At 50.9% G+C, this 18,863-nt stretch overlaps 1 protein-coding gene across 1 annotated transcript in view; it reads right to left on the reverse strand.

Annotated features, from left to right (window-relative positions):
* Positions 1 to 18,863, reverse strand: part of neo1a (neogenin 1a) — a 237,197-nt gene that overhangs the window by 70,835 nt on the left and 147,499 nt on the right. The window contains 2 exon segments of the mRNA XM_064988713.1: positions 8,239 to 8,359; positions 8,707 to 8,861. Of these exon segments, the coding sequence (XP_064844785.1) occupies positions 8,239 to 8,359; positions 8,707 to 8,861 (276 nt within the window).

Raw genomic sequence — 18,863 nt, forward strand, 5'->3', positions numbered from 1 at the left:
CTGGTCCGACCCACTAGCCTGGTCCAACCCACTAGCCTGGTCCAACCCACAGCCTGGTCCAACCCACTAGCCTGGTCCAACCCACTAGCCTGGTCCGACCCACTAGCCTGGTCCGACCCACTAGCCTGGTCCGACCCACTACCCTGGTCCGACCCACTACCCTGGTCCGACCCACTACCCTGGTCCGACCCACTACCCTGGTCCAACGCACTACCCTGGTCCAACCCACTACCCTGGTCCAACCCACTACCCTGGTCCAACCCACTACCCTGGTCCAACCCACTACCCTGGTCCAACCCACTACCCTGGTCCAACGCACTAGCCTGGTCCAACGCACTAGCCTGGTCCAACGCACTAGCCTGGTCCAACGCACTAGCCTGGTCCAACGCACTACCCTGGCACAATACAGACACCTGGTACAACCCACTACCCTGGTAAACTACAGACACCAGACCCACTACCCTGGTAAACTACAGACACCAGACCCACTACCCTGGTAAACTACAGACACCTGACCCACTACCTTGGTAAACTACAGACACCTGACCCACTACCATGGTAAACTACAGACACCTGACCCACTACCCTGGTAAACTACAGACACCTGACCCACTACCATGGTAAACTACAGACACCTGACCCACTACCCTGGTAAACTACAGACACCTGACCCACTACCCCGGTAAACTACAGACACCTGACCCACTACCCCGGTAAACTACAGACACCAGACCCACTACCCCGGTATAACAGACCCACTACCCCGGTATAACAGACGCACTACCCCGGTATAACAGACACACTACCCCGGTATAACAGACCCACTACCCCGGTATAACAGACCCACTACCCCGGTATAACAGACCCACTACCCCGGTATAACAGACCCACTACCCCGGTATAACAGACACACTACCCCGGTATAACAGACACACTACCCCGGTATAACAGACCCACTACCCCGGTATAACAGACATCATATTTAAAAAACAGGAGTCCTATAAGTATAAGATGAAGTAGACTCAGCCAATCAACTCCTGTATAACAGTATTTGATTATAACAGACACACTTCCCTTATAACAGACACACTCCGAACCAGGGGGGTGTCAAACATATTCTGTATGCTGAGAGAGGAGCACTTGAATATCTGAAGGGGTGCTTACATGCTGAGGGGAGAAAAACAAGCATTGCAATGCAAAAGAGAAGAACATCTCTTGAATGAATGTGGGAGGAAAAGGCAGAGGAGCAAACAACATCCTCAATGCCTGTTCATAACAGACACTTCCTGCATCAGCTCCCCGGTCCAATACTAACCCTGTATAACAGACACACTACCCCGGTATAACAGACCCACTACCCCGGTATACACTACCCGGTATGACCCACTACCCCGGTATAACAGACCCACTACCCGGTATAACAGTTCACTACCCCGGTATAACAACGCACTATGTTGACTATAACGTTTTGTTCTTAAATTACAATAACAATCTAAAACCCCCAGATAATAGACACACTTGACTGTAAAAGACTAGAAAACCAGACATGTATAGACCACAAATGATAACGAGACACAATAAGATATAAAGACAACAACCCCTAACAACGACACACCTGGCTATAAAGACTTCAATGGTGGCAGTAACAGACTAACTACCCTTTATAACAGACTCCACAGACACACTCCCATTATAGGAGAGGACACCCCGGTATAACAGACCCACTACCCCGGTATAACAGACACACTAACCCGGTATAACAGGCACACCCTCGCATTATATAATTAGTCCCATCCAGGTCCATTTCAGCTGTACCCCTGTTTGAACATCTGTTTGTAACAGACACCACTACATTAACAGAACACATGGCAAACAGAAGGACCCCGGTATAACAGACCCACTACCCCGGTATAACAGACATCATATTTAAAAAACAGGAGTCCTATAAGTATGAGATGAAGTAGACTCAGCCAATCAACTCCTGCTGGTATTTGATTATCCTATACAATTCCCTTCTACAGCGGGCGCCTCCGAACCAGGGGGGGGGTCAAACATATTCTGTATGCTGAGAGAGGAGCACTTGAATATCTGAAGGGGTGCTTACATGCTGAGGGGAGAAAAACAAGCATTGCAATGCAAAAGAGAAGAACATCTCTTGAATGAATGTGGGAGTCTTAGGCAGTGAGCAAACAACATCCTCAATGCCTGTTCATGGAGGCTTTTGCATCAGCTCCCCTCCAATACTGGACTGCCATAGGAACACAGATGTTTGTTTGGTTTACTGAAAAAGATATGTTGACTACGTTTTGTTCTTAGTTCGTTTTCAATTACAATGTCAATCTAAAACCCAGCCATATAATATACACACTTGACTGTAAAATGACTAGAAAACCAGACATGTATAGACCACAAATGACTACCGAGACCAATAAGATGCTAAACAAGCAACACCTAACAACGAGTGGTGGCCTGGCTCAAATACTTCTAAATGGTGGCAGTAACAATACTAACTAAGTCTTTTAAAAGGCTCTGCTCCTCACCATTATAGGAGAGGACAGGGGGAAGTGAGGCCGGTTTACAGGGTGAATTAACTAGGGTCACTTGGCCACCCTCGCATTATATAATTAGTCCCATCCAGGTCCATTTCTGCTGTTGTCCTGTTTGAACATCTGTTTGTAACTAGTCACCCTACATTGCACAGAACACATGGCAAAGGAAGGAATGTGTACTAAAATTGCTCCGGACTGCAATTTGAGAGCTATTTTTGGTCTCCTTCTCCAAAAAGTAACTGAGGGCTTTAAACCCGTAGCAGTGAGCTGGTCTGTGTTGCTTTGTTGAACTCCTGAAGGAAGAACACAAAGAACACGGTTTTTCTACTCTGGTCTTATTCAGTGAAGTAGTGCTCGTTCATGGAGGCTTTTCTGTCTTAACTTGGATGAATAGGAAATAAATGTTTGTTTGGATTACAAAAAGATACTGTACATATGGATTTTCTTTGTATTGGAACTTTTTCTATATTCATTCTTTACATGACTGAGCACAGACATGATTCAAACTCATTTTCTATCATAGACACTAATGCAACCGCGGCAGCAGTGAGGGAGAAGGGGCAAATCTGAAGGGGGACGACACGGGAGAGAAGAGGGGGACGAGGACGGGAGGGGGGAGACACGAGGAGGACGGGAGGGGGGGAGACACGAGGAGGACGGGAGGGGGAGACACGAGGAGGAGGGGAGGGGGAGACACGAGGAGGAGGGGAGGGGGAGACACGGGGAGACGGGGAGGGGGAGGAGGACGGGAGGGGGAGACACGAGGAGGAGGAGGGGGGAGGACGGGAGGGGGGAGAGACACGAGGAGGAGGAGGACGGGGGGGGAGACACGAGGAGGAGGGGACGGGAGGGGGAGGCACGAGGAGGAGGAGGGACGGGGGGGAGACACGAGGAGGAGGGGACGGGAGGGGGAGACACGAGGAGGAGGAGGACGGGGAGGGGGGGAGACACGAGGAGGAGGGAGGACGGGAGGGGGGGACAGGAGGAGGAGGACGGGGGGGGGGAGACACGAGGAGGAGGAGGGGGGACGGGGGGGGACACGAGGAGGAGGAGGGGGGAGGGGGACACGAGGAGGAGGAGGGGGGACGGGGGGGGGGGGGAGACACGAGGAGGAGGGACGGGAGGGGGAGACACGAGGAGGAGGAGGGGGAGGGGGGACACGAGGAGGGAGGACGACGGGAGGGGGAGACACGAGGAGGAGGACGGGACGGGAGGGGGGACACACGAGGAGGAGGAGGACGGGAGGGGGGACACAGGAGGAGGAGGACGGGAGGGGGACACGAGGAGGAGGAGGGGACGGGAGGGGGAGACACGAGGAGGAGGAGGACGGGAGGGGGAGACACGAGGAGGAGGAGGGACGGGAGGGGGACACAGGAGGAGGAGGAGGACGGGAGGGGGAGACACGAGGAGGAGGAGGAGGAGGGGGGGACGGGGGAGGACACGGGAGGGGGGGACGAGGAGGAGGAGGACGGGAGGGGGAGACACGAGGAGGAGGAGGACGGGAGGGGGAGACACGAGGAGGAGGAGGACGGGAGGGGGAGACACGAGGAGGAGGAGGACGGGAGGGGGGAGACACGAGGAGGAGGGGACGGGAGGGGGGAGACACGAGGAGGAGGAGGACGGGAGGGGGGAGACACGAGGAGGAGGAGGACGGGAGGGGGAGACACGAGGAGGAGGAGGACGGGAGGGGGAGACACGAGGAGGAGGAGGACGGGAGGGGGACGGGGGAGACACGGGGGGAGGAGGAGGAGGACGGGGGGGGGAGACACGAGGAGGGAGGGACGGGAGGGGGAGACACGAGGAGGAGGGGACGGGAGGGGGAGACAGGAGGAGGAGGACGGGAGGGGGAGACACAGGAGGAGGACGGACGGGAGGGGGAGACACGAGGAGGAGGAGGACGGGAGGGGGACACAGGAGGAGGAGGAGGAGGGGGAGGGGGAGGACACAGGAGGGGGAGGAGGAGGAGGACGGAAGGGGGAGACACAGGAGGAGGAGGAGGACGGGAGGGGGAGACACAGGAGGAGGAGGGACGGGAGGGGGAGACACGAGGAGGAGGAGGGACGGGAGGGGGGGGGAGACACAGGAGGAGGAGGACGGGAGGGGGAGACACAGGAGGAGGAGGACGGGAGGGGGAGACACAGGAGGAGGAGGACGGGGAAGGGGGAGACACAGGAGGAGGACGACAGAAGGGGGAGACACAGGAGGAGGAGGAGGACGGAAGGGGGAGACACAGGAGGAGGAGGACGGAAGGGGGAGACACAGGAGGAGGAGGAGGACGGAAGGGGGAGACACAGGAGGAGGAGGACGGAAGGGGGAGACACAGGAGGGACGGAAGGGGGAGACACAGGAGGAGGAGGACGGAAGGGGGGAGACAGGAGGAGGAGGAGGGAAGGGGGAGACACAGGAGGAGGACGGGACGGAAGGGGGAGACACAGGGGGAGGAGGAGGAGGACGGAAGGGGGAGACACAGGAGGAGGAGGACGGAAGGGGGAGACACAGGAGGAGGAGGACGGAGGGGGAGACAGGGGGAGGACGGACAGGAGGAGGAGGAGGACGGAAGGGGGAGACACAGGAGGAGGAGGAGGACGGAAGGGGGAGACACAGGAGGAGGACGGAAGGGGGAGACACAGGAGGAGGAGGACGGAAGGGGGAGACACAGGAGGAGGAGGACGGAAGGGGGAGACACAGGAGGAGGAGGAGGAGGAGGATGGAAGGGGGAGACACAGGAGGAGGACGGAAGGGGGAGACACAGGAGGAGGACGGAAGGGGGAGACACAGGAGGAGGACGGAAGGGGGAGACACAGGAGGAGGACGACGGAGGGAGCGGATAAGGACCCCCAGCGGTGAGGGGGACAGCCGGTGAGGGTGAAAAGAGGGGACAGTGCGGACCGGACAGCATATTTAGCACTTGGCCCAGTGGACAGAGGTGCACAGGGGACAGAGCAGGTGGCTGATAGGAGAGAGCGGCGGGAGGGGAGAGTTAACAGATGGCACCAAGGAGGATCTGTGTACACTAACCCGGCACAGGAGAGGAGATACGTTCCAGAGAGATCTTCTCTAAATTACAGAGCTAGAGGAGGAAAATCATCTCCCAGCCTCAGAGAGCGATATTCACAGAACAGCACAGTCAAACTGGGCCGTTTCTATGGAAGGGAATACTTACTTTGGCACCTCTGTGAGGCAGCTTTTGTAAGAAATGATAGGATTGTTTAGGATGCTGATGGACCACATGCTGACACATGGAGGAATCAAATGTATGGAAACTGGAAATAAGCAAAGGGTATATGATGGATATTTACATACACTCTTCAGGGAATATGAACTTTCCACATTCACTGTTTGTGTAGCTGTAAACAGAGCACTGAACTCTCTCCTTTCATGAGAAGAAGCCACCATGGTGTAATGTAGGGGGAGAAAGGGCTGGTAGCCTGGCAGCTGTAGCCAATAACCTATTGTACCTTACAAAGGCAGTAGGAATCATTAAAACAGCCCTTTCATGTCATGGGATAAGAGTGCTCTCTCTGACGTCCTGCTGAGGGCAGGCGAGTGTGTCAGACCATCTGCTTTACTGACTGATCCCAAACAAAAACAAGTTTTAGGTCACAAGACACCCCTTGCTGATCTCCCTTGTTGAGCAATTATTTGAGATATGCATAATGCTACTTAAAAGCTGCAGGTCATCATTATTTCTGACTTAGTGCCGTCCAACGGGGAGAAGAGAACATGTTTGGAGGGAGCTATCTGACCGACACCCCAATTTATGCTAATCCATTAACCAACCTGCTCAGGATTAATGGGACAATTCACACGTGTTAAATCTGGTTACCTACAGAAATGCAGTTCTGCAGTTAGTTTGGTAGCTACTGTAGATATCTGTAGGTGGATGTGCTGGTTGTTGGAATCATGAGGTACGGTGCTTCTTGATTTGGCAGAGAAACAGCACTTTTAAAAGCAGGATGGAGAAGAAAAAAAACTTCATCACCCAGCCCCAGATGAGTATGTCTCCCTTTCCCCCACATGGGCGTTTTCATACACCCGGTCCTATTTTTAGGACCTGAATCTATTCTGGTGTCTGGTGGTGTTGTCTTTGTTTCTGTCCCTCCCTCTCTCTCTCCCTGGAGGTTTTGGATTGTCTTTGTTTCTGTCCCTACCTCTCCCTGGAGGTTTTGGATTGTCTTTGTTTCTGTCCCTCCCTCTCCCTGGAGGTTTTGGATTGTCTTTGTTCTGTTCCTACCCCTCCCTGGAGATTTTGGGTTGTCTTTTTTCTGTCCCTACTCCTCCCTGGAGATTTTGGGTTGTCTTTTTTCTGTCCCTACCTCTCCCTCTCGATTTTGGGTTGTTTTTGTTTCTGTTTCTACCTCTCCCTCAAGATTTTGGATTGTCTTTGTTTCTGTCTCTCCCTGGAGGTTTTGGGTTGTCTTTGTTTCTGTCCCTACCTCTCCCTGGAGGTTTTGGGTTTTGTTTCTGTCTCTCCCTGGAGGTTTTGGGTTGTCTTTGTTTCTGTCCCTACCTCTCCCTGGAGGTTTTGGGTTGTCTTTGTTTCTGTCCCTACCTCTCCCTGGAGGTTTTGGGTTGTCTTTGTTTCTGTCCCTACCTCTCCCTGGAGGTTTTGGGTTGTCTTTGTTTCTGTCCCTTCCTACCTGCTCCCTGGAGGTTTTGGTCTTTGTTTTGTCTGGAGGTTTTTTGTTTCTGTCCCTGGAGGTTTTGGGTTGTCTTTGTTTCTGTCCCTCTCCCTGGAGGTTTTGTTTTGTCCCTCTCCCTGGAGGTTTTGTTTCTTTGTCTGCCCCTACTCCTCCCTGGAGGTTTTGGGTTGTCTTTGTTTCTGTCCCTACCTCTCCCTGGAGGTTTTGGGTTGTCTTTGTTTCTGTCCCTACCCCTCCCTGGAGGTTTTGGGTTGTCTGTTTCTGTCCCTCTCCCTGGAGGTTTTGGGGTGTCTTTGTTTCTGCCCCTACTCCTCCCTGGAGGTTTTGGGTTGTCTTTGTTCTTGTCCCTACCTCTCCCTGGAGGTTTTGGGTTGTCTTTGTTTCTGTCCCTACCTCTCCCTGGAGGTTTTGGGTTGTATTTGTTTCTGTCTCTCCCTGGAGGTTTTGGGTTGTCTTTGTTTCTGTCCCTCCCTCTGGAGGTTTTGGGTTGTCTGTTTCTGTCCCTCCCTCTGGAGGTTTTGGGTTGTCTGTTTCTGTCCCTACCCTCCCTGGAGGTTTTGGGTTGTCTTTGTTTCTGTCCCTACCTCTCCCTGGAGGTTTTGGGTTGTCTTTGTTTCTGTCCCTACCTCTCCCTGGAGGTTTTGGGTTGTCTGTTTCTGTCCCTCCCTCTGGAGGTTTTGGGGTGTCTTTGTTTCTGCCCCTACCCCTCCCTGGAGGTTTTGGGTTGTCTGTTTCTGTCCCTCTCCCTGGAGGTTTTGGGGTGTCTTTGTTTCTGCCCCTACTCCTCCCTGGAGGTTTTGGGTTGTCTTTGTTCTTGTCCCACTCTCTTTGCTTGTCATACTCTTTGGGCATGCTTCTTAGATTTGTTCAATATTCCCATTGTCTACTGTATTCCAGGCTCTACTCATGTCCAGTGTCCAGCCATGTGTTTGAGTAAACCTGATGTACCCCAAAACACCCATCAATACTACTACAACCAAGCTCCCAAAGAACCAACACTGGCTTCTATCTAGAACCCTGTCCATTCGGTTCCCCTCCCAACGTACCGTGCTCTAGGATGATGAGCTGAGCGCTGGACTGCATGTTCCCTGCATCGTTCTCTGCCAGACACTGGTAGAAGCCCTCGTCAGACTTGACCAGACCCAGCACCTGCAGGTTGTGTTCATTCTGCGGGTCAGAGAGAGAGAGAGACAGAGATCGAGACAAAGATCGAGAGAGAAAAAGAGATTGAGAGAGTGAGAGAGGTCAATAACATCAGGTGGTGGAGAGAGGGAAATAGGTCAATGTCTTGAGGTGGAGACTGTGTGAGATCAATATGGTGATTGACCGACCACTCGTAAATCAAAGACAACATCAGTTGAGCATCTAGCTGAAGTTATGCTTGTTAAAGCTATTGGTTAAGAGGTATCAGACTGTAGAAAGTCACTAGAAGTTCCCCTCAGTAAAGATCAGAAGCTGAACTACAGATTTTACGTCACACATCCTAATGACATTTTACAATACAACAAACTTACGATGATTTTGAAGTAGTCGCTGGGAATGACAGCGTCTCCGTTTTTGACCCATTTGACTGTGGGGGCGGGGGAGCCTGTGACCTCACACTGAAACATGATGTCCATGGACTCGTGGGCGTAGATGTTGGCCGGCCTCTTCAGGAACTCCGGAGGAACTGCAACATACAGCAGGGGAGAGGGGTGTCAGAGTGTCTGTGTGTGTGAGGGTGTATCAGTGTCTCTGTGTGGGGGTGTGTGTGCGTGTGTGTGGGGGGGTCCGTGCGTGTGTGTGGGGTGGTACATGAGTGTGCGTGGGGGTGTGTGCGTGCATGGCGGTGCGTGTGTGTGTGGGGGGACGCATGCGTGTGTGTGGGGGGGACGCATGCGTGTGTGTGTGTGGGGGGGATGCGCATGCGTGTGTGTGGGGGGTGTATCAGTGTCTCTGTGTGGGGGGGGGGGGCGTGTGTGTGGGGGGTCCGTGCGTGTGTGTGGGGTGGTACATGAGTGTGCGTGGTGGGGGTGCGTGCATGGGGGTGCGTGTGTGTGGGGGTGCGTGCGCGTGTGTGGGGGGTCCGTGCGTGCGCGTGTGTGGGGGGTGCATGCGTGTGTGTGTGGGGGGGGTGCATGCGTGTGTGTGAGGGGGTGCATGCGTGTGTGTGGGGGGTGCATGCGTGTGTGTGTGTGGGGGTGTATGAGTGTGTGTGGGCGGGTGCATGTGTGCGTGGGAGGGGGGGGGTGTGCGTGCGTGAGGGTGGGGGTGCGTGTGTGTGGGGGGTGTGTGGTTGTGTGTCTGTGGGTGTGCCTGTGTGGGGGTATCCCCGGGTCACTCCTCTTTTCAGTTCACTGCACCTAGTGACTGGAACGAGCTGCAACAAACACTCAAATTGGACAGTTCAATCTCAATCTCTCATTCAAAGACTCAATCATGGACACTCTTACTGACAGGCTGCTTTGCGTGATGTATTGTTGTCTCAACCTTCTTGCCCTTTGTGCTGTTGTCTGTGCCCAATGTTTGTACCATGTTTTGTGCTGCTGCCATGTTGTGTTGCTACCATGTTGTTGTCATGTGTTGCTACCTTGCTATGTTGTTGTCTCAGGTCTCTACGATATGTTGTCTCTTGCCCATGATGTGTTTTGTACAATTATTATATTTTTTTTAATTTCAGCCCCCGTCCCTATAGGCCCTCATTGTAAATCCGACTTTGTTCTTAACTGACTTGCCGAGTTAAATAAAGGTTCATTCAAATAAATAAATAAAATAGTGCGTGTGGGTGTGTATAACGGTCTACTGAGAAATCATTTAATGTGAGATGACCTATCATGTTCTCCTCTTGTAATGTGAAGGGTAACGCTCCATTACAGGCTGTTAAACAACACTGTAGCGTGTTCCCAGCTGCGGGCTACGTGATAGAACAGTTAGTGAGAACTGGAAAATCAAATGGAATCACACAACATCACGCTTCACTGAAAACATGGACGGTAGAGACGGAGGAAGTGACAACGCAGGGACTCATAGCTAAATCCAATCGTCTATAGTACCCAGTCCCTCGACATTTCAGCTCCGCCCAGTCCCTCGACATTTCAGCTCCGCCCAGTCCCTCGACATTTCAGCTCCGCCCAGTCCCTCGACATTTCAGCTCCGCCCAGTCCCTCTCCATTTCAGCTCCGCCCAGTCCCTCTCCATTTCAGCTCCGCCCTGTCCCTCTCCATTTCAGGTGCGCCCAGTCCCTCTCAGCTCCGCCCAGTCCCTTTCCATCTCAGCTCCGCCCAGTCCCTGTCCCTCTCAGCTCCGCCCAGTCCCTGTCCCTCTCAGCTCCGCCCAGTCCCTCTCAGCTCCGCCCAGTCCCTCTCAGCTCCGCCCAGTCCCTCTCAGCTCCGCCCAGTCCCTCTCAGCTCCGCCCAGTCCCCGTCCATTTCAGCCCTGTCCCCGTCAGCTCCGCCCAGTCCCCGTCAGCTCCGCCCAGTCCCCTCCACTTCAGCTCCGCCCAGTCCCTCTCCACTTCAGCTCCGCCCAGTCCCTCTCCACTTCAGCTCCGCCCAGTCCCTCTCCACTTCAGCTCCGCCCAGTCCCTCTCCACTTCAGCTCCGCCCAGTCCCTCTCCACTTCAGCTCCGCCCAGTCCCTCTCCACTTCAGCTCCGCCCAGTCCCTCTCCACTTCAGCTCCGCCCAGTCCCTCTCCACTTCAGCTCCGCCCAGTCCCTCTCCACTTCAGCTCCGCCCAGTCCCTCTCCACTTCAGCTCCGCCCAGTCCCTCTCCACTTCAGCTCCGCCCAGTCCCTCTCCACTTCAGCTCCGCCCAGTCCCTCTCCACTTCAGCTCCGCCCAGTCCCTCTCCACTTCAGCTCCGCCCAGTCCCTCTCCACTTCAGCTCCGCCCAGTCCCTCTCCACTTCAGCTCCGCCCAGTCCCTCTCCACTTCAGCTCCGCCCAGTCCCTCTCCACTTCAGCTCCGCCCAGTCCCTCTCCACTTCAGCTCCGCCCAGTCCCTCTCCACTTCAGCTCCGCCCAGTCCCTCTCCACTTCAGCTCCGCCCAGTCCCTCTCCACTTCAGCTCCGCCCAGTCCCTCTCCACTTCAGCTCCGCCCAGTCCCTCTCCACTTCAGCTCCGCCCAGTCTCTCTCCACTTCAGCTCCGCCCAGTCTCTCTCCACTTCAGCTCCGCCCAGTCTCTCTCCACTTCAGCTCCGCCCAGTCTCTCTCCACTTCAGCTTAAAGTCTCTCTCCATCCCTGTGTCTCATCTATAACAAAGCATCTCAAAGAGTTGTGTAGCCTCCATGGACACTTCAGCTCCGCCCAGTCTCTCCCCAGTCTCAACCCAGTCTCAGGGTCAACTTATTTGATCGTCTGTGGAGATAAATGGCCTCATCCATCTCTCCTGTAACAAGGTCATGCAGAGCGCTGTGTCTCAGCCTTGTCCTATACAGTGTAATTGGAGTGTGGCTCTGAGGAGGCTGACTGTGTGTGTATGTGTGTAGGATTGTGTGTGTGTGTGCCCGAGTGTGTGTAAGTAGGATTGTGGGGGGAGGGTGCCTGCGTGTGTGTGTGTGTGTGGGGGGGGGGGGCAGCTCAGTGCACTGATAAGACGTGACCTCTGCAACCAAGGTATAATGGCTGTGTTGTTGGTCGGTAGGATTGTGTGGGGGGTAGAGGGGGGGGGGGTAGCATCGTGTCGAGCCTCTGTATCAGCCTTCACAGCTCTCCAATTCACATGTGGACCAAAGACTGATTGTGGTTAACAGTTGGGTGGATAAGGTCCTTTCTACTCTGGGGGAACAGAGGATGGGTTCAACAGCGTAATCAGCAAGGCTAACTGTTCTATAATATGATCATTTAGCAGGCGCTCTTATCCAAAGCAACTTACAGTTAATAGCCTACAGGTAATTCAGTCATGGTTTAAATCAGTCTTACCCATACCTCTAATTAAAATCCATCCACCAACCATCTGATCAATGTTCTGACTGGCACCCTGTAGCCTCACTGGAATATATAAGGTTCTGAGTGACACCCTGTAGCCTCACTGGAATATATAAGGTTCTGAGTGGCACCCTGTAGTCTAACTGGAATATATAAGGTTCTGAGTGGCACCCTGTAGTCTAACTGGAATATATAAGGTTCTGAGTGGCACCCTGTAGTCTCACTGGAACATTAAGGTTCTGAGTGGCACCCTGTAGTCTCACTGGAATATCTAAGGTTCTGAGTGGCACCCTGTAGTCTAACTGGAATATATAAGGTTCTGAGTGGCACCCTGTAGTCTCACTGGAATATCTAAGGTTCTGAGTGACACCCTGTAGTCTAACTGGAATATCTAAGGTTCTGAGTGGCACCCTGTAGTCTAACTGGAATATATAAGGTTCTGAGTGGCACCCTGTAGTCTAACTGGAATATATAAGGTTCTGAGTGGCACCCTGTAGTCTCACTGGAATATCTAAGGTTCTGAGTGGCACCCTGTAGTCTCACTGGAATATCTAAGGTTCTGAGTGGCACCCTGTAGTCTAACTGGAATATCTAAGGTTCTGAGTGGCACCCTGTAGTCTCACTGGAACATTAAGGTTCTGAGTGGCACCCTGTAGTCTAGTCTAACTGGAATATCTAAGGTTCTGAGTGGCACCCTGTAGTCTAACTGGAATATCTAAGGTTCTGAGTGGCACCCTGTAGTCTCACTGGAATATCTAAGGTTCTGAGTGGCACCCTGTAGTCTAACTGGAATATATAAGGTTCTGAGTGGCACCCTGTAGTCTAACTGGAATATATAAGGTTCTGAGTGGCACCCTGTAGCCTCACTGGAATATATAAGGTTCTGAGTGGCACCCTGTAGTCTAACTGGAATATCTAAAGTTCTGAGTGGCACCCTGTAGTCTAACTGGAATATATAAGGTTCTGAGTTGCACCCTGTAGTCTAACTGGAATATATAAGGTTCTGAGTGGCACCCTGAAGTCTAACTGGAATATATAAGGTTCTGAGTGGCACCCTGTAGTCTCACTGGAATATATAAGGTTCTGAGTGGCACCCTGTAGTCTAACTGGAATATCTAAGGTTCTGAGTGGCACCCTGTAGTCTAACTGGAATATATAAGGTTCTGAGTGGCACCCTGTAGTCTAACTGGAATATCTAAGGTTCTGAGTGGCACCCTGTAGTCTAACTGGAACATATAAGGTTCTGAGTGGCACCCTGTAGTCTAACTGGAACATATAAGGTTCTGAGTGACACCCTGTAGTCTAACTGGAATATATAAGGTTCTGAGTTGCACCCTGTAGTCTAACTGGAACATATAAGGTTCTGAGTTGCACCCTGTAGTCTAACTGGAATATATTAGGTTCTGAGTTGCAACCTGTAGTCTAACTGGAACATATAAGGTTCTGAGTTGCACCCTGTAGTCTAACTGGAATATATAAGGTTCTGAGTGGCACCCTGTAGTCTAACTGGAATATCTAAGGTTCTGAGTGGCACCCTGTAGTCTAACTGGAACGTCTAAGGTTCTGAGTGACACCCTATAAGGTTCTGAGTGGCACCCTGTAGTCTCACTGGAACATCTAAGGTTCTGAGTGGCACCCTGTAGTCTCACTGGAACATCTAAGGTTCTGAGTGGCACCCTGTAGTCTCACTGGAATATATAAGGTTCTGAGTGGCACCCTGTAGTCTAACTGGAATATATAAGGTTCTGAGTGGCACCCTGTAGTCTAACTGGAATATCTAAGGTTCTGAGTGGCACCCTGTAGTCTAACTGGAATATCTAAGGTTCTGAGTGGCACCCTGTAGTCTCACTGGAACATCTAAGGTTCTGAGTGGCACCCTGTAGTCTAACTGGAATATCTAAGGTTCTGAGTGGCACCCTGTAGTCTCACTGGAACATCTAAGGTTCTGAGTGGCACCCTGTAGTCTCACTGGAATATCTAAGGTTCTGAGTGGCACCCTGTAGTCTCACTGGAACATCTAAGGTTCTGAGTGGCACCCTGTAGTCTCACTGGAATATCTAAGGTTCTGAGTGGCACCCTGTAGTCTCACTGGAACATCTAAGGTTCTGAGTGGCACCCGGTAGTCTCACTGGAACATCTAAGGTTCTGAGTGGCACCCTGTAGTCTCACTGGAATATATAAGGTTCTGAGTGGCACCCTGTAGTCTAACTGGAATATCTAAGGTTCTGAGTGGCACCCTGTAGTCTCACTGGAACATCTAAGGTTCTGAGTGGCACCCCGTAGCCTCACTGGAATATATATTGTTCTGACGAGCAGCACGTTGTCTAAATGGAATATATCTTGTTCTGAGAGGCAGCACATTGTCTAACTGGAATCCACACTGATTGACAAACCATTTTGGGGGCATTGCCATGCTGAAACAGGAAATGGCCTTCCCCAAACTGTTGCCACAAAATTGTATGCACAGAATCGTCTAGAATGTCTAGCGTTAAGATTTCCCTTCACTGAAGCTAAGAGGACTGAACCATGGAAAACAGCCCCAGACCATTATTCCTCCTCCACCAACTTTACAGTTTGGCACTACGCATTTGGGCAGGTAGCGTTCTCCTGGCATCCGCCAAAACCAGATTTGTCCGTCGGACTGCCAGATGGCGAAGTGTGAATCATCACTCCAGAGAACGTGTTTCCACTGCTCCAGAGTCCAAGCGTTACACCACTCCAGCCAACGCTTGACGTTGCGCATGGTGATCTTAGGCTTGTGTGCGGCTGCTCGGCCATGGAAACCCATTTCATGAAGCTCCCGACGAACTGTTACTGTGCTGAAGTTGCTTCTAGAGACAGTTTGGAAATCGGTTGTGAGTGTTGCAACCAAGGACAGAAGATTTGTACACACTACGCGCTTTAGCACTCAGCGAATCCTGACCCCATCTATTGGGGAACAGTTTGAGACAGGACAACTGCTAACAGCAGTGCGGTGTTGTCGAGATGGGACAACTGCGAGAGAGAGTATTCATTGCTGTGTGATGAGGGGGAAGAGAGTATTCATTGCTGTGTGATGAGGGGGAAGAGAGTATTCATTGCTGTGTGAAGAGGGGGAAGAGAGTATTCATTGCTGTGTGAAGAGGGGGAAGAGAGTATTCATTGCTGTGTGAAGAGGGGGAAGAGAGTATTCATTGCTGTGTGATGGAGGGGAAGAGAGTATTCATTGCTGTGTGAAGAGGGGGAAGAGAGTATTCATTGCTGTGTGATGGAGGGGAAGAGAGTATTCATTGCTGTGTGAAGAGGGGGAAGAGAGTATTCATTGCTGTGTGATGAAGGGGAAGAGAGTATTCATTGCTGTGTGATGAAGGGGAAGAGAGTATTCATTGCTGTGTGATAAGGGGAAGAGAGTATTCATTGCTGTGTGATGAGGGGGAAGAGAGTATTCATTGCTGTGTGATGAGGGGGAAGAGTATTCATTGCTGTGATGAAGAGGGAAGAGAATAATCCTTGCTGTGTGATAGTCAAAATGTTCTGTGTGTCTGAGTTATTGCTGGTCTTAATGTGTGTGTCAGTGTGCTGCAGTGTGTGTGTTATGCCGCAGTGTGCGTCTGTTGCAGTATCTGTGTGCCCCTGAGCAGTGTGGGGGCCCCCTGGTGAGGTGTTCTGGTGGCAGGTCCTGGTGGAGGCTGGGACCCTGTGGTGCTCATTATCTCTGGCAGAGAGAGATGTCCCCTCTCCCTCGTTCTCCTCCCTCCCTGAGCTGACGTACACCATTTCCTCTAACTGGAGTTCAGACAAATGGAACCTATTGGACTGAGCAATGAGCACAAGTTGACTAAATATACCAATAAAGCTTATGGGGACTGGGAGCTGCCAGGAGACTAGGGACATGTGGCAGTGTGTGTGTGGGGTGTTTTTATGAGGGGAGGACAAGGGAAGTGTGTATTACATGGGCATTTGAGTGTGCAGGCTGGGGGATTTGCTTGAGGGGATGTGTTTGTACACCTGTGTGCGTGCGTGTGCGTGTGTGTGTGTGTGTGTGTGTGGAGGAGGAGGAATGGTATTCACACCTAAGGACACCATCCTGGTTTACAATAGAGACCAGATTGCACAGAGCACTGCAATTACAGCACTATAAGACTACATGATGACTGATTACATCCAGCTTCTCCCTGCCTGCGACCTGTTTAGCTTGAGGACTAAAATACACAGCCAGCCATTTCTGACATTTACAACTGATCAATGATGTTCGTGCTTTAATGTTCTGTACATCAATCTCATTGTGTGAAGCCTTTATGCAACGTCTCTGCATTGTAATGTAATAATAGATTGTCTAAATCCATCATGTTCTATTTGATTCTATTCCCTTCGAGAATCATCTCTCCCCATATCCCTGTCCAGACCTAGAATGTGACAAGGACACTTCTAACACAACAATCCCACTGAAAGTCAGTAAGTCACACTCCCACTCGTATAGAAACAGGCTCGCCAGAGAGAAAACCCCGTGCTCTCCAGACGCCACAGTAAATGGATGTAGCATCAAAGTGAACCAAGAGCCTCTCTCTCTCTCTCTCTCCATCCATTCTGCCAGGCAGTCAGAGAAACTGCTGGGCCAATTCTCACAGGGGGCTCAAATTATTTTCTTCAGCAGCTAGATTAGTAATAGTAGTAGAAGCTTTATTGCTTTCCCTTCCTGGGTTGGACTGCAGTTTAGTTATTTAGGAGGACAGTGGAAGGTCATACATCTTTACTGTCAGTTTGTAACACAAAGCCCTCTATGGCTTCCCAATAGGCTTTTTGGAGGACTATGTGAAGGAGAGAGTTTAGCAACATACTGTGCTTTGAACAGAGCTGCGTTCAGGATGATGATAGTTTTGTGAACCTGTGTTAACCTGAACCAGTGGTAGTGTATTGGGGTCCTACAACAGCCTCAAATCGAGACATGGTGATCTACAGGTGGAATACAATGTTTTAAACTGTTAAAGCTAGAATCCTTCAATGAAACAATAAAGCATAACCACTCTCAAATAACAAATGTAACCACTCAGATTATAGAGCTATGGATGAAAGGACTGACCATCTATGATACCAAAACGATAGTTTTAACCAAGTGGAGGCTACAGTGTTTGTTTACATTGTTTACAAACATAGGAGTAAAAAACAAGCTTTTATGTACGGTTTTATTGGGGTTCGACTGTTTAACTAAGCTAATTTGTCATTTAGAAGTTACATTCTTCAAGAATCAATGGACATACATCATTCATTTATAAGTCCAAAAATGTCTATAGAAACTAAGGATTCGAGCTTTAAAGGATTTGGCCTTGTATGCTGGTCAACACCAAAGCATTTAGGTCGACTGTTACGGATACAGTTATCCTGTGTGTGTGTGTGTATCCTGTGTGTGTGTTTCTTTTCTCTCCTTCTCCCCTCACAGGTGAAAATCATCACTCCCCAATCAGTCAACAATCAATCATCAATCAGAAGACACACCTCCTCATATTTCCTGACCTATCACAGTTCCTTCCCCATGGTTTAAAAACCCCATCATTTGTTTGTTCTGGAGCCCAGCTCAGCCCAGCTCAGCTCAATCTCTCTGTAAATGCCATGTCTGTAGGTCTCTGTGTTTCACTCTCGCTTTGAGTCGTAACCTCTCTTTTGTTTAAGCACCTCATAGCACTTTGTCATCACCTGTGAGTATTGTTTTTGGTTATGGTGTTTGTGTTTTTGTTGCTGGTGGGAAAAGGGGGAAACCAAGACAAGTCGCCCATGGGCATACACTACCCGTAGGTGAACTTTGTTAAATACACTAGTTAGAACTGGGCGGACCACCCACTGTATTTTTGGTTAGTTAGTTAGCTGTTGTTAAAGTAGGCTAGTCTAGCTTAGGGGTGTTTTTGAATACTTATTGTTTCTTTCCTTGGGTCCAGCTCAGCCCCTTTTCCTGCTCCCCCCATTACCGTGTGTTTATAAATAAACCTAGAGTTTGACGGTAGATTTCAGTTGTCGTGCTTATTTCGTTCACACTTTTCCTTTGTCACAATAATAATTTGCATGAGTTATGTTACGAGTCTCATTACCATCCCCCCTAGACTGTCGGGCCAAAAGGGATTCGTAACATCGACGCTCAAAACATGGCAATCCTGAACGCACCCTCACTACAAGGGCATCTACAGTAAGCATAGTTAGCACTCAAGCCATTATAATTCTGACTATGATACAAGGCAGGCACAAAGACAAAAGACCGTTTAACTTGGATTGCATAGCTACATTACACAACATATTCTTGACTGAGGACCCATCGCTCTTCTTTACTTATCTGGATTAGAGGGTTTTACACACCAAACAAATGTTTTGGGAGAGTCCGATGGTCCTGTTTTGATTAGCTTAGCCCCGAGCCATATTTAGCTTTATGACAACAAAAAAACCTCCAGCCTGGCTAGTGAGGTTTGTACTCTACCCGGAGGGGGGAACGGAGCATGGGCTTGAGCTAATTACCTCTCCTGTTCTTTTCACGATAACAGCTTTAGTCTAAATCCCGACCAAAACAAACAGTGAGGGAAGAATAAGGCGGCGGTGGTCAGATGCTTGAACATTGTTTTCCCAGCGGCTGGACCAACATACAGCAGCAGCAAGGAATGCATTCTGGGTAATAACCACAGAGAGATCAGTCCTGGGACGTCTAACACCCACCGCCTTTTAGGATGGTCCAAGAACAACATGGCTCAAACTAAAGCTGGAAGCTGGTAGAAATGACAAAAGATTGGACGGCTATGATTCTGAAA

This window comes from Oncorhynchus masou, chromosome 2 (genome assembly GCF_036934945.1).
Source record: "Oncorhynchus masou masou isolate Uvic2021 chromosome 2, UVic_Omas_1.1, whole genome shotgun sequence".
Taxonomy (NCBI): Eukaryota; Metazoa; Chordata; class Actinopteri; order Salmoniformes; family Salmonidae; genus Oncorhynchus; species Oncorhynchus masou.